The sequence below is a fragment of the Seriola lalandi genome, unplaced genomic scaffold, assembly GCF_002814215.2.
Source record: "Seriola lalandi dorsalis isolate HSWRI2012SDOR001 ecotype SW California unplaced genomic scaffold, Sedor1 jcf7180002054692, whole genome shotgun sequence".
Classification (NCBI taxonomy): Eukaryota; Metazoa; Chordata; class Actinopteri; order Carangiformes; family Carangidae; genus Seriola; species Seriola lalandi.
The window spans coordinates 1,526,732-1,549,034 of record NW_019525245.1 but is presented as its reverse complement, the minus strand read 5'-3'; the positions used below and the strand labels follow the sequence as shown (position 1 = coordinate 1,549,034).

The 22,303-nt window shown below is 40.1% G+C and overlaps 2 protein-coding genes across 2 annotated transcripts; both read right to left on the bottom strand.

The window, feature by feature from the left end:
• Positions 1-3,830: 3,830 nt before the first annotated feature.
• Positions 3,831-11,867, bottom strand: mettl1 (methyltransferase 1, tRNA methylguanosine). The gene is made up of 6 exons (XM_023423455.2): positions 11,654-11,867; positions 11,081-11,208; positions 10,770-10,954; positions 7,264-7,377; positions 5,755-5,856; positions 3,831-4,818 (listed from the first exon to the last, which is right to left on the bottom strand). Exons 1-6 carry the CDS (start codon positions 11,728-11,730, stop codon positions 4,702-4,704), a joined length of 723 nt encoding a protein of 240 aa, XP_023279223.1. The 5' UTR covers positions 11,731-11,867; the 3' UTR covers positions 3,831-4,701.
• Positions 11,868-12,943: 1,076 nt separating this feature from the next.
• On the bottom strand, positions 12,944-22,068 carry LOC111667699 (E3 ubiquitin-protein ligase MARCHF9-like). The gene is made up of 4 exons (XM_023423459.2): positions 20,370-22,068; positions 16,386-16,541; positions 14,440-14,632; positions 12,944-13,722 (listed from the first exon to the last, which is right to left on the bottom strand). Exons 1-4 carry the CDS (start codon positions 20,706-20,708, stop codon positions 13,403-13,405), a joined length of 1,008 nt encoding a protein of 335 aa, XP_023279227.1. The 5' UTR covers positions 20,709-22,068; the 3' UTR covers positions 12,944-13,402.
• Positions 22,069-22,303: the final 235 nt, after the last annotated feature.

Here is a 22,303-nt window from a genome sequence, read left to right as displayed (position 1 = left end):
AATAAAGAGAACTGTATTGTTTCAATAGTGGGTACGACTCTTGTGACGGAAATTGCCTTAATTTGACTCTTTCTCAGAGGGTTGGTTTACTCTTCTGACTTTAAGATTTTTTTATTTATTTTGATGTCAAGGTTTTCGAAGAGTTTGCTCCATTAAATGTAATGGAAACTAGTACCAAGATACTGTGCAGCATGAAGCCTGAATGAAAGAGATACCTGTGCCTTTGGACTTTCTTACATAAAAGTGATTGATTTTACCCCTGAAAAAAGTTTGTTTGAAATGAAAGGGGACAAAGCAATGAACACCAGGGTAGAACCAAAGCCTGAAGTGACTGTGTCAAGGCTTCTGTTTCCATTTATAAAACTAATATCTACTACATTTCTATTTTACAAGACACATTATTTTTTCCAGTGTCCAATTAAATGTTCTTTTGTGGAGCAAGTTTTAAACCCATCATCAACATTGTAATAACATATCAGCAGAAAAGATAGTAAGACCCTGATGCCGGATGTTACATGTAATTTCTGTAACCTTAAATTATCCCATGAAAAATAAGGTGAAAGGCAAATATAAGGAAAAAAAAGTATGTTTTTTTTTAAATAAAGTCCAGCATAAAAAGTGGGAGGAGAAAACTGAAATATGACATGAATGTTTCTTGAAGAGATGAGACTGCAACAAATGACAGGATGACAGGGAATGATTCTTCAGCTGTCACTTAAGCAGAGAAGTTATTCTTGCCCGAGGGGAGATTTAAGGTAAAGAAAAAATGATAAAGTCATAGCAGGAAAGGGGTACAGGCTGCTGTCTGAAGTTCAGTGATCATCATTTTTTCTCCTTAGAAGTCACAAGCAGTATGGGGTGAACCAAGGACAATTGGGAGAAGATTAATACAAAGTGAACAGTTCTTTGTTGGGTTGAAGGGACTGAAAAAATGAGGTTGGAACCTCAGGCCAGGAGTGGTTTCTCATTAGTCCAGACCTGAAAAGCCCAAGTAAGAAAGGATTTGATGCTGAATTCAAGCCTGCAGGGTGGCAGAGTCGCTCTGATGTGGTTGTGTAGAATCTCACCGGGGTTGTTAATGCTGTGGGAACGAACAAGGCAAGCTTTTCTGTGGAAGTACAACAGCTCAGTCTGGTTTAGGCTGATCTTGAGGTGGCGGGCAAACATCCAGCTGGAGACCTCAACTAGGAAGCAGAGATATTGTACACACCTCAATCTCAGTATCAGGGAGGAAAAGAAAATGTAGTCAGGTGCCAGTGGCTTGGAAAAGTAGAAAATGTTAGAGATAGTATTCTTGACTTGTGCTGGAGTCTGGTGGTTAACAGCATCAACGGCTTTATACAAAGTCTAGGAGGATGAAAACTGAGGAATTACAGATAGTTGAAAGTTATATGAGAGCACTGATCTGTTAGACTATAAGTATAAAGCAAACAGTCAGGTAGCTTAGCTTAGTATTAGGACTGAAAACAGGAGGAAACAGCTCCAACTCCACCTACCAGCACCTAAAGCTCAACAATAAATGTGTTAAATCTTGTTTGTTTAATGTATACAAAATCCACTGTGTAGAAACAAATTGTGATTTTATGTTGTAGGTTATTTCAGGAAGTTCCTGCTCCAGTGCAAGAAATTGTCCAGCACATAACTTCACCATACCGGCTGCTGGTAGGAGGATTGTGTTACCTAGCTAGCTACCCGATTCCCCATGTTTCCAGTCTGCACTAAGTTATACTTAGCTAAGATAAGCTAAGCCAAGCTAACCTGCTCATGGCTGTAACTTTTATCACACAGGTAATGGTGGTAAATCTTTTTCATATTAATCTTCTCATCTAATTCTCACCAAGAAAGTAAATAAGCGTATTTCTCACAATATCAAACTGTACTGCTTTAACGTGGCAGGAGTGAGAGCAGCTTGAAGCCAAATCATTTGCAAAAGAGAAGGAAGGTGACAATGAAATTAGTGACTTACGTTTAAACACATCACAGTATAAAATGGTTGGAACAGTGGTGGATGGCTGCCTCTGTAAACACGTTCAGAGGGGCATTAACCTTTGACCTCGATAACATTCTGACGTTCAGGTGCAACAAATTCTTTGGGTATGAGGCAAATGCATCATCTACATTGCTTTACTAGTTTTGCCAAATGCTAATCATTAAGTTTCTCTCTCTGTGTTTCCCCTGCAGTGCATTTAATTAAACTCTTATTCGATGACCTGTTGGTACTAAAATGTTACATGGGCTGACTCAACAGGCTTTGTTACCACATGGCAATCATAAGTGATAACAGAACAGCGGCTCACTACACTAGACTGGTTAACGCTTTCACACCATAAAAGATTCTGTGAATACTTCCTGTATTTACCGAAGAATACATAGACTTGAGGAAATAAACCTTCAGAAGAACAGTCTGGTAAAAACTTAACACAAGGTAAACTTACTTGGAATTTCTAAAGCTTTCAGTCACATCTGATGGGCCTCCTCAGCACATGTAGCTGCTCGCTTGTTATGGAGAGCCATGAGATGTGGCTAAAAGCTCCAGAAACACAGAGTAAATGGACATTGGGTCAAGTTTTCTTTTCTTTTGGCCACAGAGTCAAGAGATTATTTCTGTTTTTGTGATATGATGAACATGGTATTGTAACGATTACAACCCATCTATCTACAATAAAATATAACATAGGTGATGTGAAAACATTATCGTGTTATGTGTTGTTGTTTTGGGAAAGGTTTTGAATGTGAACATCACTGCTAGATAGCAGCTATTTATGCCTGCTTTGTTTCTGTCAGTCAAACCATTTATTATTTAATGATTAATGCTGTACATGACACACTCATCTCCATATCCTTATAATAAAAATGTTAATTGAGCAATAATTTTCTCCCCTCATGGCTTAACTAATTATTTTATAGCTATCCAATAAATAACAGATGAGTACAGAGGAAGAATGCTTCACTTTCAAGAGTTTCAACTATTTTCATGATGGGTCTGAGCAAATACTGCTGTACGTGTGTATTTTACATTTATGTTCATCATGTGTTCACAGATGAACTTAGGCGAACATGCTCATGGGAAATAAGCACATATTGTGTTGTAGACCTAAGGCTATTGAGAGATGAGAAAATTAAACATACTGTCTTCATACTGCACAGACACAGATGCTGTTTCAGGACAATTCTTCTCTCAATACTGGAGGTAATCTATATTTTTATATCACTTAGGAGTTGTGCAAAAGAAATTGATTGGAAAGCTGTTATTATGAAAAGGACAAAAAGCACAAGCTGTGATTTGGTATACTGTTGTATGATTTGGAAAGTTTCAGAAAACAAATTTTACTGTAACCTTAGTAAAGAGCACAAAAGTGAAGTGTTCTTTAATATTATTAATATGATTTTTAGTTTGAGTCCTCCAATTACTTTCTGCAATCATATAAAGTTTTCCAGTGTCTGGGTTTCTATCATTAAGGCATGTGCTGTCCTGTTCTTAATCACCACCCCCTGCAGCAGCAAAAGAGCTTCAAACCTGCACTGTCCCGTTTCTAAACTCCTGACAGACAAAACTACCAATGTGTAATATACAGCTAAAATCATGAAATGAGCAGAGAAAGCCACAGTTTCTGTTACAAACTCTTTTGATCCATACCAGACACGTCTAGAAGATAATACCAGACAGATAATAAGTGATAATTGAATTAAATTTAAACTATATTCGAAAGAACAATTAAGTAATCTCCAAGTGTCTTTAAGTATAAAAGCTGTAATTAAATGATCGTCTATCATCTAAAAACTTGACTATTTCACAGTCATTCCTTTGAATTTGAACACCGTGTGCTGCATTCAATTCATATAGGACGTGCCGCAGCAGACTGGTTTATTTTTACACCATATAATGACCCAAAGCAAACAAGCAACTCAGTAATCCAATTCAGATTCAGTCGCCAATACTGTGAATTAATACCAGGAAGTTCATATAATCACAATGAGTCATTTCAAATTGCTTTCAAATTAATAGGAAAAACCAAGGCTCTGTCTCTTGAGGCAGGATTACAAAAGATAGCTGGATATCTGTGCTCAGTAAAACCTAAACTCCTCTTCAAATCTAGGACATCGACTGAAGTTAAAAGCAACTAATCTGGGGTTTATTTTAATAGCGAACTTCGTCGTCCAGTTTTGTGATAAAGGTCCCAAAATAACTGCAACACAAAATTACAATATATAGTTGTTTCAGTTCATTTACAAAGTGTGTAAATGAACAGTAAAGTTGTTTTACTGAAAGAATTACAGTTTAACTGCAGGAATTTACAGCAAATCCAAAACAGCACCGATAATTCTGGCAAAACAAATGGAAGAAAATATTTTTTTTAAAAAGAGGCAATAATTAAAAAAAACCTTGACAAAAGAGCTTGCAAGTCTAGTCTGAAGAGATCCATTTATGATTTACTTGCCTTGTGCTGTCTTTTGTGAGCTGAGGAATGAAATATGTACATTGTGTGAAAAAAAAACAAAAACTCAAACAAATCCTCCGTCAGGAAATGATGTAAATGTTTGTTCACATATTCCAGAAAATAAAATAAAAAACACCACTGTTCATCTGCCTGGGGAACAAACCACAGCCTCTCCACAGAGCAGTATCACCCATGCAGTCTGTGTCTGAATGACTGCGTAAGACCATTATTCCAGCTTCCTGCACGTCCAAACTGTTTGGTCTTAGTTTGAATCCTCAATCCTCCGGAAAACTGCGAGGAAATTCTTCCCTCCGTTTCTCTGCACTTTCTTTCCTTCTTCTGTACACGTACCCAAACGAGTTATGATGACGTCGCCAACCTGCCAAGAGAAGATTGTTTCTTTAAGCAGATTGGACACATTCACATTAAGAGATGCAGAGAAAGTTAACTCAATTAAACTTAAAAAAATATATAGATATATTAAGTATTTAAAAAAGTAACTAAACAAAACTTATTTTGTCTTATGCTGACTGACTGTCGTAGTAGTTCGACAGTCGCAGATGTAATTCTGAGTTGGAGATGTCAAGAATTTCTGACAGCTACGATATCCCTCTTGTGCCAAGGATCTAGTTAGCAAATTGAAACCAAATATCAAATAATAACAAGTGATTCAGCTAATTCAAAGGAATACTTAGACATTTTGGGAAACATGTCATGTATCAGTTTTCTTCCTGCGCGTTAGATGAGAAGTTTGATACCACTCTCATGTCTGTACAGTAAATATGAAGCTACCACTGGCAGATGGCTAACTTAGCTTAGCCAGAGCAGCTGCAACATAACCTGAGAAGACTCTGAGAAGTTATTGGTCCAGTACTGGTCCCCGTACTGGTCCCTGTACGTAAAACAGTGAACTATTGTTTTTACTCTCTGGTCTGTGTAAGGATTAAACAAACAAGATGTAGCATCTTAATTAGTGAGCTTCAGACATGCTGGTGGGCAGGTTTCGTTACCTCACAGAGAGCAGAGCCAGACCAGCTGTTTCCCCCTGTTTCAAGGAGGTTTTTCTGTCCTTCCCATTCTGCTAACATCGTGTGAATGTCTAAGCTAAGCTGACTAGCTGCTGGATGTAGCTACATATGAAATGTAGACAAATGAGAGTGGGATTCAGTTTCTCATCTGAAGTGTATGTCCCAAAATCTCAGACTAATCCCTTCAGAGAATTTAAGATCATGAATTGACCTCTTTTACTCCAAGAAGCAGATAAATGTTGCCATGACCCCTAAACACAGAGATGAAAAGCTCCTTGTCAACGTACCAGTTCTTCATCAGGGACACGTGTAAACAGTGGATGTTCAGTGAAGTGCTTCACCATCCAGAGGTGGACTTCCTCCACATCTGTGATGGTATACACCAAACCCTGATATGACCAGACAAACATGCGAGGTTATGAACACACTTCTGGGAATGAAACAAGTTAACCATGCATCACTGGTGGCTGAACATGGATCCATTTTATAGTAACAATGATAAAGAAAATGAAATACAAACGGTTTTGTCCTAAGATTTTTTTTTTTTTTTTAACTTCTTTTTAATCTTTTTTTAACATTTTTAAACATTTCAGCTTCAGAGTTAAGTGGTTTCTTCATCACCTCTGGAGAGCAATGGTCCATGTTAAAAAGATAAAAATAACCTACAGACAACACAGAGGTTAATCACCTGTTACTGTAGTTTACTTTGGAGGCTGTACAGATAACATTACTAGAACAAAGATTTCTAAGAAAAATCAGCAATGGCACAGATTTCCACACCAGTACGTGTGTGTCTGTGTGTTGTCAGCACAGATTCGTGTTAATCACACCTGTTTCCTCTTTCAGGTGTAGTCTGACAACAATTTAGATTTAAAAGATAGTCCCTTATAAACAACTGACTCAGGTCAATTTTGATGTGAAAATGCCTCTATAAATGAGCACTGTCTTGACAGCTTCCCCACCCACCAGCACAGTTACAGCTGTGTGCCAATGCTGAAGGCTCTTGCAGAACTTATGCACGCGCGCACACACGCACGCACGCACGCGCGCGCGCACACACACACACACACAGAAATGCCAGAGTTAAAGTGATAAAGCCAAATTTAGACACAATCCTTCCATTGTTTCCTACAACCTCCATCAACGCTCGCACCCTATTCAAATGTCCCACTGCTGCCCTGACAGCTGTGGCAGGCCGGAGCAGGGTGTGTACAGACATCAACCAGCTGCAGGCCACACCAGTTGCTCAATTTTATTTCAGTGAATTCATGGATTTCTGCATACTGCTATCGACTGATAAGATGACGACAAGAGGTTTTTTTTGCTGTACTTAGGCCGACCTGACCCTATAAAACAAGTCTATACTCATATTGTAATTCACAATTTTTTCTGTTCATCCAAAAGTTAAAAAATGATTCAGTCGAGTAAAACACCACAGATAGAAGCAGAAATTCTATGTGTGAACTTGTCCGCAACTAGTGCTCCAACTAGGAACTATTTTCACCATTAATTAACCTGTCATCATTTACGCAATTAATCTATTATTTCCTATTACATAAAATTTCAGAAATGTACTTTCTCAGAGGTAACTTTGAGGTAACACAGTTCCAGACCCAAAGGTTTTCAGTTTACTACAATATACAACATGTCACCTCTGGTGAGATTTCAGAAGCTGAAACCAGTGAATATATGAAACTTTTGTATAAAAAAATAACATAAAAAATTATCAAAATTATCCTTGTTGATCAACTAATTATTTTACTACTAGCTGCAATGGGTCTGACTCATGTACATACCCCGACTCTCAGTGTGTAGGCATACTCTGCCAGCAACGTGGGACTAATGATCCTCCATTTGTGCTTGGTCTTCTTAAAGTGCGGGTCAGGGAAGAGGAAGAACATCTTACTGAGCTGAAAGAAAGAGGGAACAAACAGAAACAGTGAAGCATGTACAGAAAAAAATGTTTCCTTTTAACTCTAGTCATTCTCAAACACAAGATGAAAACTAAACTTTTTATCTACATTCATAGTATGGTTCTATAATGTTTAAATGTCATCGCTTCAATGTGGCCTCCTTAACATTTTGTGGTTGATTGTTAAGCAGTGTGGATTGCAAAACTGGAATTTCCCTCGATTTATTTTTTCTCCATAAAGTTCCCCCCATGTCTCTGTTTTTTGACAAGTGTACAAGTGCCGGCTCCATTGATATTAGTCTGGCTGATACATTAAAAACCATTCCAGAAACTTTTTATTAGTTAAAATAAATAATGTCAGGTATAGACGGAAAGATGTGGGGATAATCACTGGGGACTGCTGCAGCCTCAGGGGCCTCTTCAGTGCTGATGGCAGATGGAAAAACCTTTACACTTTGAATTATTTTTGGGTTACAAAACCTGCTAAGATGAGGGGAAAAAAATAGAAAAGTATGTCACGTCTTTAGAATATGCTGTTTCAACACTTGAATCAATTCATGCATGTGAGAGGGATTGGGACTAAATTTTGAGCACTAGTCTGGGTGGTCGTCTTTTATTTCTCCACTTTGAAGAAATCTGGCTCTTGAAGACAGTTTTGTTCTAATCATGAGTGAGGAAGACAACTAATACTAAAGATGCTGGAAAAATGTTCAACTTGGATAAATTCATATGATTTAAGAGATGTGGTTTAGGAAATAGTTGACGGGAGTGACGCTGTCTGCAGAATAAAACACCTTAATGTCAATGCAAACTCAAGCCAACGTTCTTTGTTCAAATTGGACAGAGTTCCTCTCGCATACTACAAATCTCAACTTGGCAAGAAGCCTCAGCTCAAGCTGTACAAATAATAGCCATATTATTTAAAGGGCACTTTAGAAAAATGAAATCAATGTATGTGTTTTTATTTGAAACAACTTTGTAATATACATCCATAAATGTGTCAGTGTTACAGCAACTACTTTCCTCATTCATTTCTTAGTTTATACTCTCTCAGGGCATTTGAGGTGAAGTTTTTTATCCAGTGTACCTAAATTAACCCTGGTATACTAAGCCCACTGTGTAATCTAATGCGAGTTTCAACAAGTCATAGATTACCGCAGCTAATTGGAACGGATAAATGGCGTTTTGCACTGCTCCTTACTCAGCTGATGCGATGCCTTGCGTGTCAGTCAATAACCCCATTGTTGTGAAATCCTAGATTTATTGAGCAATCGGTATAATTAAATTCAGTCCATATGTCAAACATGTGGAAAGTAATTATTTTTAACGTTTAGCCTCAAATTCTTTTTACCTTGGCACTGCCATGATGGACTGTCAGCTTGAATTTAAGGTTATTATTGGCTATGCCGGATAAACTATTAAAGAACTTTTGGGCTTTTGGGCTTTTTGTATAGGAATAAATTCAGGGGAGTCAACAATATTTGGATACATTAACATCATATTCTGTATTTTTCTATATACAAGTGCATTCAGAAAGTATTCAGACCCCGTAACTTTTTTCACATTTTGTTATGTTGCTAAAATCGTTTAAATTAATCCTTTTCCTCATCAATCTACAATCAAAACTCCATGCTGACAAAGCAAAAACAGAGAATCTTCTGCCATTTTTCTCTGCAGAACTCCAGCGTACATCCATTTTCAGGTCTCTCCAGAGATGTTCAATTGAGTTCAAGTCAGGGATCTGGCTGGGTCACTCAAGGACATTCACAGAGTTGTTCCTAAGCCACTCCTGTATTGTCTTGTCCGTGTGCTTGGGTTATTACGTTGGAGGGTGAACCTTCAGCCCAGTCTGAGGTCCTGAGCGCTCTGTACTTTACTTTGTTCTCTCAACCCTGACCAGTCTCTCTGTCCCTGCTGCTGAAAAACACCACCACAGCATGATGCTGCCACCACAGGGCTGCACCATTTGGATGGTATTGGGCAGGTGATGAGCGCTTAGAATCGAGGCCAAACTGTTCATTCTTGGTTTCATCAGATCAGATAAACTTGTTTCTCACAGTCTGAGAGTCTTTTAGGTTAAGCTTTTTCTCAGACTTTCACTGAGGAGAGGCTTACGTCTGGCCACTCAGTGGATTGCTGCAGTGATGAGGACACGTCATCAATGCCGGCGGTGTCTGAATTTCCACGTCACATGACACCAGGGGCACACAGGACTGTAAAATGTTCAATTCATATCAAGTGAGCAAAGCAGCCGACAGGCGAGCGAGCGAGCGACAATCACGGTTGCGCGTTGCAATCGTAATTTCCAGTGAGTGCAGAATGGCAGTGTTTGATGTGGGACAACACTACCCTGTTGAAATACACACACTACACCACAAAGTATTCTGTACTCACAAGGTACTACATGTCAGTATACTGACTGAAGTATCTGATTTGAGACACAGACACAGTCTGTGCAGCACTTGCCAACATGAACCAGTATGCATCGTCTGTCAGACCACACTAGCAACGGGCATAGAGCTCAACAACTACATAATGACATCATCAACTTAATGTCTTGGATTACTTAGACAACACGGGACACATTTACATTGTTACCAGTTTACCTACAGTCCTACTGATAATGTCAACTGTATAACTGTAACATGATCAAATCTCAACTGTGTGCAGGTCTGTATTAGTCTTTATACCACGGCCACCAAGAATCCTTGATTCTGATTGGCTGGCAGGTGAGGATTGACTTTTAAATACTGGACGGTATAACTACACACCTATGATGAAGGTGCTCTAAATTAATGCGGCATTATTAAATTGTAAGTAAAGACTGCAACAGTGAGGCTCAGCTGAACAGCTTGGAGCCTGTGCTCAGTTTGATATTTGCATGTATCTAGATGTAACAAATCAATGAACAGCAGAAGAAGAAAAGAGGGCATCAGAAATAACATTAGGGGCATGATTACCATTATTGAGGCTTAAAATGACTAACTGTATCCTTATTGTTTCATTTTGCAATAAAATTGTGAGAATGACTGGAACACTTGAAAATATTTAATGAGTTTTAAACAGAAAACTAGGAAAAACCAAATCTTTATAATACTTGTTTGAACTCAAACTGTATTCATACACATCCAAACTCATATCAACACTTCTGGAATGGATCAATTCATGTGAGAAAGAGCAGTGGCCGGCTGTATTTGTCAAACTGCAACCTCTCGTGAAAGTTAATAATTATCGGCTGGATTGTATTAATTCTTGTGATCTCAAGAACAAACATTCCTGAAGGGACTGCTCATCAGTGAGTGTTATGCATCCCCTACCCCAGCAGCCAATCAGGAGCAAGAAACACTCCCATCTTTTCTGTCCGCAGCAAACGCACAAAAGCAGACCTACCTGTCCTTTACAGAAGAAGTTGGGGAGGTACTTCATTGCATTACTACGAATGCAGGCGATGTTCTGGTAGCTTCCAGGTTCAGAGGCGCGCAATGATTGGATACGATCCTGGACGTAATCCGACACTTTGACCCGGATCTCCATGCCCAGCATAAGCTTGTCTGGGAAAAGTGGAGATAACTCCACTGAAAGAAAGTAAAAGATGCACAAGAGACACGCACAAAGACATTAACAAAGTGGATATAAGGACAGTGTAGAGCAACGCTATGACCTGTGCACACTCCAGGTGGTCGGATCAGTGACATAACTACCTAAAAGCCCCCCGTATCCACATCCAATGTCTGCAAACTCTACTCGCGGGGTCTCTTTCTCACACAGGTCTCCAGTGAAGAAGTCTGGATACAGCTCGGACCAGTCCATGTCCTCCGGACACAAAGGACTGAGGAGAAAAGAGGAGAAAACAGTACGTTGTTGTGAACAGTTCTCAATGAAACTATGTTCTTCTGCAGAAATAGTCCCCATGAAACCTTTGGACAGTGTTTTCTCTAGATTACTCGGCATTACAGGGATTTTGTTTCTGAAAAGAGATGGTACTGAGGATTTTTTAAATGCAGCTGTTGTGTTATAAATACAAATTTAACAAATATGTAAAATCCTTGGCTAATAAAACCACAACTTTCTGCATGACTCGCTGCCACTAGGGGGTAAAAAGTAAGTAAATATGGGCCAGTTTCTTCTTTTTACATTTATAAATGCACAGCTGGGACATTCACGCTAGCAGATGCTGACACAAAGCGAAACGGGCACGGTGTAGTGTAGCCTACACTGCCTTAATACCCACACTATATATAGGTATTAAACTAAGACACATGGACATCACTCACTAGTCAAACGTGTGGTGAGCCATCGGGTTTGAATGCGCTCGCTGTCTGTAGTATCGCTTCTGCGGCATTGACGTCATGTTGGATTAAAATACAAACTTTACTCTCGACAAAATGTTCAGTCTGTCACGTAAATATTAAATAAACACAGGAACGTGTACTGCTACAGAGTCACGTTGGTTTCCAGTTCACCACCGGTTGTCAGTCGCGGGGATTATACGTCATCGCTAGGCGTCCTCTCCGTGTTGCCAGGTTTGTTAATTTTACACGTATCGTATTTCAGGTCACTTAATAAAATTGGAGGATTGAAATTTCTTCTTATCACGGACTTCAATATTGATAAACTACCTGTATCATTTCCGCAAACAAATATTATAGTGGAAAATTTTATGTTTAAGCAACTTTTCACCTCATACCACTATACTCTGGAATAATAGATGAATTTACCAGAATAAATCTTCATTATAGGAAGATTGGTATGAAGACTATGGTCTAGCTGACTTAGTGGATACTTGAAGTAATTTATCAGATTATGAACAATTCTACACTAAACATATTTTAAACCCCTTCAAAGTGAGACTTTTTTTAAATTATAAAGCACTTCCTTGAGAATTTGTGTTTCTGACAAAAAAAATAAAATGGCACACCGATGTATACAGCAACTGACCCCACTGTCAACCATAACCCTAATTCAGGGAATTTCAATCCTGGACAAGGAATGTGATAATGCTTTTATAATAAACAAATAAAATTAAAATGAATAAACTAAGAACAATGTAATCAACTTTCCCTATACCCTCAAAAACAAAAGAAATACATCTCAAAATTACTTAACATTAATTCTTCTAAAGAATTACTTGGGTTACATTTTTTTGTAATATTGATGATAACGTGCTCACTTTGTGAAAATTATATTATGATTATTATAATGATATACAGACACAATGTCAAGTGACAGTCAAGTTTGCTTTGCATTATGTAGGCTTAAACCTCACCTTCTGGTTTTTAGTGTTGACACCACCACACAGTCAGTGATTATTTTCATTCTGTTGTGTATTGAATGGAGATGCTGCAGTTCCCTCTGGACGTCGCCTCTGTCATCTCCAATATTCTCCCCATTTCACTCTGTGACACATTACAGTTAAATCCTGGTGTATTACTTTGTCAGACTTAGACAGAAAGCCGCCCGAACAATTGCTTCTGTGCCTCAGTTTAAGTTATGAGACTATTTTTTTGATACAGTTCTAGAAATACACCATAGACTAACAGAATGAGAAGAAATATGAATCTGACTTTTGCATTTTGAAATATGGTTTTATTTGGTTGTTGACAGTGAATAGAGAGAGTGAGGAATGACATGTGACAAAGAAATCTCCCCTTTTGTCTGCATCATCTTTAAAAAAAATGTCCAGAGAGGACAACTTTTTGTTGGCTTTCTAATGTCTGATCCATCAGCGCAGCTCCAATTAAAAACAGATCAAATCTACCAGATCAGGAATACGTAGAATAAATTAAGGGTGCTGGGGCCATTGTTGTGGTGGTCGCATGAGAAGGAGCACAATAATTTTCACAAGCAATGTTTTCCCCTTGCTCAATATTTCTCATTGTCCACTTTGAGCTCAGGGAGAATCTGTGAAAAAGTCATCGGCAGTGTTTATGTGACAGATTAGGATTCTCTTTGTATTAAATCCCAATCAACACTTTTATCTCCTCCTTAAACATCAGAGGACATTTGTCTGTATATACCCAGCCTCATACAGTGGTCACCCTCATGACCACCTCATGGTTGGCGCTGTGCAGGTTGTTGGGTCTTAACTGGCTGAGGATGTGCAAAATAGTATAGCCACAGTGGTGGTGGAGAATAGTCCTGACATGCCGACTCGCCCTCTGTCCGCTGTCTGTGACAGTGTGAGGAGAGTTCCTCTCAACACGATCAGCGCCTTTACTGCTGGAACTGATGGGGTCATCTAAGTCCTTCGCTTTCTCGTAATTCAGCACTTTCCACTGCTGGTTCACAGCCTGCCAACGCTTAAAGATCCGGTAAACAGATGATCCTTCATGGATTATAAGGCCTGGGTGTAAAGGACAAAGGGAGGGGGGAGGTCAGGGGCAGGAAGCAGGGTTACATATAGACAAACAGTTGTTTGTGAAGGAGTATCAGGGAGTACTAAAAGCTACAGAAGGTACACAGTTAATAAGAACTATGAGGTCTCAAAAATGAAAATATTACATAAACTAGACTGTTTGTATATCGGACTGATGTTAGGTGAATCACATGTTCATCATAATCCCTTCACAAGAAGAAAAAAGGAGGCGACAGAATGCAACAAACATGTTCATGCAAAACAAATGTAATTCGTTTCATTAGTGTCCATGCAATTAGAATAAACAAAAATGCAAATGTCTTAACTGAAAACTAAATTGCCAATACTGTGTTGTCTAAAGGATCTAAAGCTTCTGATAATTTCATAGGACATTTCCTGAGAGAAACTATGTCATTATACTAATTATAGGGAAAATAGGACTTTACTTGAAAGAACTGTCCTGTTTAAATCTAAGTAAATATTCATTCATTAATCATTCTGAAATGAAATACTGACTGAAAGACTCTCTAAGTATCAATTAATTGGAATAAATTACCTGGATGCATAGTCACTGTCGCTATATTCCTTACAATAACTACCAAATTAAACATTTTTTACCAGGAAACGTCTATGAAATTATTAGGAAATTATGTATGTATAGTAGAGTTACCACCCAACATGGCAGCTGCAGTATCTCCGTCTTACCTATACAAACTATGTCCATGAAGCCGTACATGCCGTAGCATATCTGAAAGAGAAGGTCCTGCCGCTGCCATTTGGCTGAGGGGCTGAGAGACGACCACACCAACCAGGAGATACTGGCGAAGAGGAACAAAGAGCCCAGGATAATGGCTGCAATCTGCACCTTCTCGATCACAGTCAGAGAGATGGCCTGCCACTAGAAACAGACAGAGTGAGACACAAAAAAATGGGCCGAGGCCCCAAAAATAGTAAAATTCTTCCTGATTGTATGAGATAATAGTTTGTCTTTACAAACAATGTTGTTTACACAAAGATGTTCCTCTAAAGACACTGTGCTTCCAAATAGCCACATTTAATTGCAACACACATTCCCTTAATGTTTCTGTGATTTCAGAGTAAAATCAGTGAGTTTCAGCCTGACTCGATAATGAACCTTAACACACTTTTCTTTGCTTTTCTGAAGCAGGATACATTGCAGAAACTTGTCTGCCTAAATAAGATAGATCAGATTACTTCATTAGCATGTAGGGTCTTGAGATCTAATTTCTCTAACAAGTTAAAACTTCTGCCGCTTGTTTGAAAGAACTCCGTGTTTTAGTGCCACCTGAGACAAACACTAAATAAATCTTGAAACAGAGAGGAACTCATGCACAAGCAGTGTGGTTGAAGTGAATGAAAACATGTGTATTATGCATGATATTCCACTTTTTAAGAATGATGTAAAAAGTGGATTTACAGAACATCAAAAACTGCTATTTTCTCTTCAGTATAAAACGTCTGTGGCTCAGCAGATAGTGAAGATTGTGTGTTTAGGGTTGATAGTTCGAGCCCTGGTTTCCACATGTCAGGACACTAAACTGCATTGCTCCTGATGGCCAGCCCAGCATTGCACGTGGTTGAATGAGAGGCACATTGTAATCTGCTTTGTGCTAGCGGCTGTGAAAACTGTGTATAAGATCAAATATACTGAAGCTTTTCTTTTCCATCAGAGTTCATAGATAGTAAAAACTAGTGTGCTAGCTCCCTCCGGCAGTGTGGTGTCAGTGCTGGTTTTTAATGCCATTCATCAACTGAGAGGCGGCTTACATCTTCTTCTGCTTCATTTTTTACTATCCTCAGTTCACTCTGGGCTTCTGAGTGCAGATCACTACACATTCAAAGCGCTGTAACTATGGTGCTGTAGCCTAGTTTTTACATTGATGATGAAAATTACAGTATATCTATGCAAATCCAAAAATCAATTGGTCCAAGTCATACATCCTGTACAATGTCATTTCTTCCAGTTATTGCAGCTTTTTGAAAGAGGTCAAACGTTTCATTCTTCATATGTAGATGACTGACTGGTTGATGTTACTGCTGTAAAATGCAGGCATCGCCCAGCCCAAAGTGCACCTGACAGGACAAGCATTTCATCTGATAATATCTGTGTTTCATCATTCAGAGGCTGAAATCATTCAGTGACACTGTCTGTGGGTCTGCTGTCCATATGCCACACTCTCCGGCTGAATCACGTGCCAACTCTTTGAGATGAGTGCATTTGTTCTTGGCATCCTCCTATAAATCCTCACCACTTTCCTCTTCTCCATTCGTCCATAAAAAACAAAAAACAAAAACAGTATTAATAGCTCCTCTATCTGCCAAAAGACAAAGCTAATGTGCTTCCTGCAGGGAATGGGCGCTTGTTGCTTGGACAAAGTCGGTCCAAAAATGATCGTGGGGGTGGTGGTAATGTAAACACTGCACGGCCTCTGCTGTATGCCTGTACATTCACCTTATCGTCAATGACCCCTTAATGTGATTACGATGCTTTTCTGCCACCAATCACTCGAAACTGGCAACGTTAAGTTTGTGCATGGCCTTCTGCCACAGAGCCAAGGATTTCATTCAGCTCCTTTAAATGTTTATACAGAGACAGAGGGGCAGAGGACAGAGACACTGACTGACTGTACCTGCAGTGGGTTCTTGGTGCTGATGGCCAGGACCTGGTACTTGAAGTAGCAGAGTTCACAGCTCCAGGAGCCCCTCTCACTGATCCAGCGGATAAGGCAGGACTGGTGAGTACAGCGCACAGAGCCGTCACAGCGACAGGGGCTCAACAGCTCCCCCTGCAGGACACAAACAGCAGCTGCATGAGACACACAGACGACTCACAAAGGCTGCTGTTATTGAATCTGCCTGTTAAAAGATCTGATTTGGTGGAGATGAGGGTAAAAATAAAGATAAAAATTGTTATCATAGATGGCTCAGCTTGTAAATCCCCAGCACTGACACTGTTACTGTCAGATTTTTATCTACTGAAGATAGTGTTTGAGGGCATTGTATTAGGTGTTGTTTGTGTCAGGAAGCAAGAGATTAAAAAAAGAGAGACAACAGCTTGGAGCAAACACTGACAGATATCATCAATATGAGACTATACTGTATGTATTCAAAGAGAATAATAAGTGTTGGCCAATGGTTGGCTTTATTTTTTCCTTTTTTGTTGTCACCCAACACATTTTTGGGGTTTAGTCGAACTTAACATTAGCTTATTAATAATAATGAAATATACAATTATGATCAACTGCAAATAATGAAAATTTGTATATGTCACAAATTGAACAGTGTTTCACAACGGTATGGTTTTATCACCTACAGTACATGGAGCTTCCTTATAAACCTTAATTCTGACACCTAAAGAGTATCGGCGATGACAGTGTTCATCGTCTCCGGTGAGAAGAGAAGCTGAGGTGATAAGATCAAAGCTCCCACATCCCTGCTACGAATAATCTTTGCTTTCTTTTGCCAACTGGCTTCTGTTCTTTTGCAGTTCTTGTGAGTTGATTTAAAAAACCAGAGCTTCACTTTTTACAACAATTTTCTGAGATTTTCTAAAGTGTATTTGACTTTGACAGTTATGTGATAAAATGAACTCTCTCTCAAAAGCAACTCTGTCATACAGCTGTTGTCTGCTTGCTGCAGTAATATGAGACCTATAAACAAAAGAACTGATCACTTCTCTTCACTTTTTTTCTGCCATTCATTAGTTTGCCTCTTTCACTGCCTGTGCAGCTACCCTCGCAGCGTTGAACCGTCTCCATCAGTGGCGTATATACAGCCGTAGGATTCTGTATCTCAGAACCATCTCAGATATTATTGGCTCTCCGTCCTCTCTCTGGCAGCATCTTTCCAACATCCTTGCAAAGCTCCCTGTCTTTCCCAGCTTCACTTTCTTTTTGTCCTACTTTGAATATTGTTTGTCTTGCCAAGAAACTATTTTGCGCCAGCTGCTGTAGCACTGTCGGGAGGAAAATCTAGTTCTGCTGCAATTTAACACGCTGTTGTGATACGCTACTGATTAATCTCACACAAATGGCTGATTAGATTCCCTGCAAAACACCTGTTACTTTCTTTTTGTGGGGAAGTAACGAGGAACCCTGAACAAGGCTTTACTCCTGATTAAATTTCATACTGTAGTGAAAATGAAATGAACTAATTCACACAACTCAGCATGACACAGGTTGAGCAATATTTTGAAGCTTTTAGACGACTGAATGTGAGTTGTGTAGCTGCACTAAATGTGAACCTCTCCACGAATGGAGTAGAAGTGCACGCATCCATAGCTGCCTGCTTAATCTCTGAAAGCTGACGGTGGTACAGTGCTGTGGGGCTTCTTATCAAAGAGCAAATCAGGCGCCTAAAATAGAACATTTGAATGTCAGGACATGTCTGAACATCACTGCCAGTCAGTTTTCTTCCTTCGTGGCAGCAATACAGTGGGTTTTTCACCATTATGAACTGTCTAGGAATAGTTCCACAAACATGACAGTGAATTCATCTGATTGCCCGGATTGCTGAGTCACCAGATCTCAGTCCAGATGAGCGTTTGGATTTTTGGAGGCAATGATCGGCTCCAAAACCGACACACTTGCAGAAAATACTGGAGGACAGAAATTCTGAGAAACGCTTTTGCCACTTGGTCCTCCAGTTAATTATGGCTAATTAGGGAATAAAAGCAAGGCACCTCATTATTATGAAGATATTTCAAGCATCACGTGAAATGAATGCATAGCTATGTGCTGGGTTGAAAGAAAAATTTCACTATTGATGTTCTCAGCTGGATATCAATCTAACCAGGACTGCATAACCAATCAAAGGATGCACACATGCCTTTATAAGCCGAGCTGCAGACACTCAAAACATGAATCGAAACTTAATAATGTGAGAGATTATGACGCTTTTATTTTCATATGTTTGACTATCTGCTGCTTAACTTCTGCCTTGTGTCATTTTCCTGCAGCCTCAAAAGAAATCACAGGACATCTGGCGCAGGTTTTTGTTGTCAGTATGAGGCTCCCTAAGGCTCCCGGACTGACAAGGCTCTTGCACATCTCAATTTATTTTCTGTCTGACTCTTGGTGATGTGCTAGGTCTTTAATCAGCTGGATATCTGGAGGGGAAACAAAAACTTTGAGCAAAGTCTGTCTCTTCAAGGTTGATTTCATCCGTCAGATTTGCCGCACTCAGATCTCCACATCTTGGATTACATTAACTTTTCTTCTCCTTTTTAAAATAACATTTAATTTCTATTTATCAAGTTTGCTCTCCTTCAGCTGTACTGTGCCTGACCTCCCTGTAGCCTAAAGGAATGATCAAAGGCTTGATCCCTGCATTAATGGTTCCTGCTGAAGAGTCCTTCAGCAAGTTATTGAACTCATACTGCCTCCCTCACTCAAATCCCTCTGAATAATAATGAGTATAAATAAGCAGCTGCTGAAAAATTGTCTTTTATGTCGAGGAATCATTCTGTGAAGCTTTTCTTCGATGCTGTTTTCTTAAAGAAATGGCCTAATTTTGTGCATCAGATGCTGAATATATTACTGCAAGGAATTTACTTGTTCAAATGATAAATACACAGTTCCCCCTGCTTCTCTCCAGGTTGTTCTTAACTGATGTCCTTCATCTGCTTTTTTCAGATCACTGTTGATAGATTACTTCCTTTTCTTTTTTTGTTTTATTGTAGTCATTCTACATTTTTACTTCAGATCAGATCAGACTTGATGCACACTTACAGATGATCTGAAACAGTTGTATAATGTATAATGGATGTATAATGGCACATCAACTGAATTTGTTTGCAGAGCAAAATAGCCTAAAGTGACACTCCACTGATTTTACATGATCAGTTCAGTTGTTTTGAGGACCACAGCTCGGCCATGTGAAAACAGCTGTATCATGTCTCCTGTGGCTCTGAAGGAGCTTTTTTCTCAAGTTTGAGAAAATCACCCTTTGGCTAATTCATAACAGAAATCCTGCTTTCTAAACCGGAAGTGTTGGAAAAGACATTGCCACTTTCCAGGGAGGGATATGCTCAAATAAAGATGACACGGGTTCATTAGCTACTGGAAATGTAAGATCCAGTGTTATTGCAACTTGACCCAAACTAGTCAGCTCTGGTAGTCTCCTCTCTGCTGCTTCGATTTGGATGATTCCTTTTTAAATCTGTCTTTTAAAAGTCCCCCAAATTTGGAGCTGTGCAAGTGACTGAAAACACATCACCTGGCTCCATAGCCTTCATCTGTAGATATAATATTGAACATAAAGTGGGTAAACCAGTGCACAAACATTTGCATTTGAATCTGCTGTGCTGTTCTCAGTGTGTTGCCTGGTGCATTAGTTTTCCTGAAAGGTCTTTTCAAAGTTAATTTTGATGATGCCAGATGTCTCTGTGGACCCAGAGGAGCAGTGGACATGGCAGGGTGACCTGCTTAAAGACTCTCCCTCCATCTGAGTGCCACGTGTTTTGTTGAGCCTTTTGTCCTGCTGAGATGCCCATGAGCGCACCAGAACCTTGAAGGGTCAGCTTCTCAGTAGGACCCACCAGGATCCTACTGAGAAGCCGCCCCCCTTGTTCAAGTACAATAAGCCACATTAATACCTCTATTGCATAACTTTACCTTCTCTGGCCCCTGGAAGCAGATCCGGCACTGCGGTGATCGCGTCCCGCTCTCTGAGAGACTCGGGAGGGAAGCAGCGTCCAGGCCCCCTCCCTGGGGTTTGGCTCCTTCTTTATCCTCAAATGCCAGGCTGCGTGGCCGGGGGTCAGAGCCGTAATATTCCTCCTCGTCGTCCCGGTGAGAGCAGTTCAGCGGCGGCCAACCACAGTCTCCTATAGCGAGCCCTCGCATCCTGGTCTGTGTGTCTGTGCCTGTATCAGTCCCCCTGCTTGATCCAGAGCGCATCAGTAGCAACACTTTGAGTTCATTGAAAAAAATCCGGATCCGATACTTAAACATTCTTCAGCAGCTTTACTACACAGGCACAACTGCCCTGTGAAACAACACACAGCTTGACTGTGGTAGGTCCATCAGATCATTATTATTATTATTATTATTATTATTATTATTATTATTATTGCATTCGATCCACCTGGTTTAACAGCACAGTTCACATCCTGTTAAATAAAATACAGGTCTCGGTCAAAAACGCGTGCGAAAAACATGATAGGCTATTAGATCAGCCCATAGGTCTTTGCATATCCTGTTGTTATAGCATGTGCACCGCAATCCAGCCAATAGGGAGGGATTATTTTTCATGGACACAGGCGTTTTTTCTTTCGGGATTCAATGGACGCTGAGAGCCACAAACTGCGCGGGCACCATCATTAAAGTCAGTGGGGTCCAGCAGCGTCCTGTCATGCCTACATTTTCACTCCGGTTGTTTGTTGGGTTCCCAGGGTTCAACCGGGTCCCCTCGGTGCTTTAAATCAGCAGGAGCTGTCCAGGGCTTGCAGCAAAATGTTGGGAGTCTATTCCTCTTAAGGGAGAAGCAGAGAGGGTGTCTGAGGGGGGTTGATATTAAATCCTATTAACAACTAAGTCAAATCCGATTTATGTTTGAGTTTCTCATTTACCTACAGGGGAGATGAAATTACAGGAGGTGACAAGCGTGTCTCCTTTGTTGTCTCGCAGTGGCATCCATCAGTTCACTACTGTTTCCTCTTGTCTCCTCTTCTTCGCTGTAGCCTTGGATCTTTCTTTCTTTCTTTCTTTCTTTCTTTCTTTCTTTCTTTCTTTCTTTCTTTCTTTCTTTCTTTCTTGGGCTGGCACATCGAGCGGATTTTACCCCACACCCCCCCACCTCAGGCAGCCCAGTCACAAAGTTACAGTCCAGCTGCTTTGCACGTTAGAGATGGAAGCGAAAAAAAGAGAAATCTGACGGACAACAAATCCTCGACAACTTGCCACAGCCACCTCTCCCTTCTTTTCCCCATCCATCTCTGCGCCACCGTTCAGGAGGAGCGACAGGAACATGGATTCCTGCAAACACAAGGTGAGCCGACAGCAGGCTGCAACTCTTCCTTGCAACTCTTGTTAAAAACAAGCGATCATCATCATCATCATCATCATCATCATCATTGAGTCAAATTAAGACCTTCGTGGATCAGTGAGAATAAAAATGCCACTTCACATGGCGGGCTGTAGCGATGTGTCTCTCCCTCCTCATAAATCTGCGGGATGCTAAAACTTGATTTCATCTGGTTTTCAGGCAGAAAGCACAAACTCCCCTATGTTTACAGTCACAGAAGCAATTTTCCCGTTAAAAACATCCTCGTGCGTGCAGCTCCATCCACACTGAGCTGTGGCGTGCAGATAGAGGTGGCTGTCCGAGGTGCTGATGTTCACGTGACGTATTGTAAACAACCAGTGTGTGTGTGTGTGTGTGTGTGTGTGTGTGTGTGTGTGTGTGTGTGTGTGTGTGTGTGTTTCATCACCTCATGCATGGTGTCATAAGACTCTGATAAATAGAACAAAGACTCTCCAGGGGTTGTGCACAATAGATCCACCGTCACCATACATCTGTCAGATAATAGTTTCAGAGGAGTGTGTCT

What these genes read in the sequence shown, in the direction of transcription:
- LOC111667699 (XM_023423459.2), bottom strand. Translation starts at nt 20,708, where the DNA reads ATGTTTAAGTATCGGATCCGGATTTTTTTCAATGAACTCAAAGTGTTG. An exon ending in GCTTCCAGGGGCCAGAGAAG is followed by an intron (nt 16,542 to 20,369) that starts GTAAAGTTATGC and finishes TGTGTCCTGCAG; the next exon opens with GGGGAGCTGTTGAGCCCCTG. An exon ending in CATGGACATAGTTTGTATAG is followed by an intron (nt 13,723 to 14,439) that starts GTAAGACGGAGA and finishes CTTTACACCCAG; the next exon opens with GCCTTATAATCCATGAAGGA.
- mettl1 (XM_023423455.2), bottom strand. Translation starts at nt 11,730, where the DNA reads ATGACGTCAATGCCGCAGAAGCGATACTACAGACAGCGAGCGCATTCA. An exon ending in ACTTCTTCTGTAAAGGACAG is followed by an intron (nt 7,378 to 10,769) that starts GTAGGTCTGCTT and finishes TCTTTCTTTCAG; the next exon opens with CTCAGTAAGATGTTCTTCCT. An exon ending in GTGTCCCTGATGAAGAACTG is followed by an intron (nt 4,819 to 5,754) that starts GTACGTTGACAA and finishes TTCTCTTGGCAG; the next exon opens with GTTGGCGACGTCATCATAAC.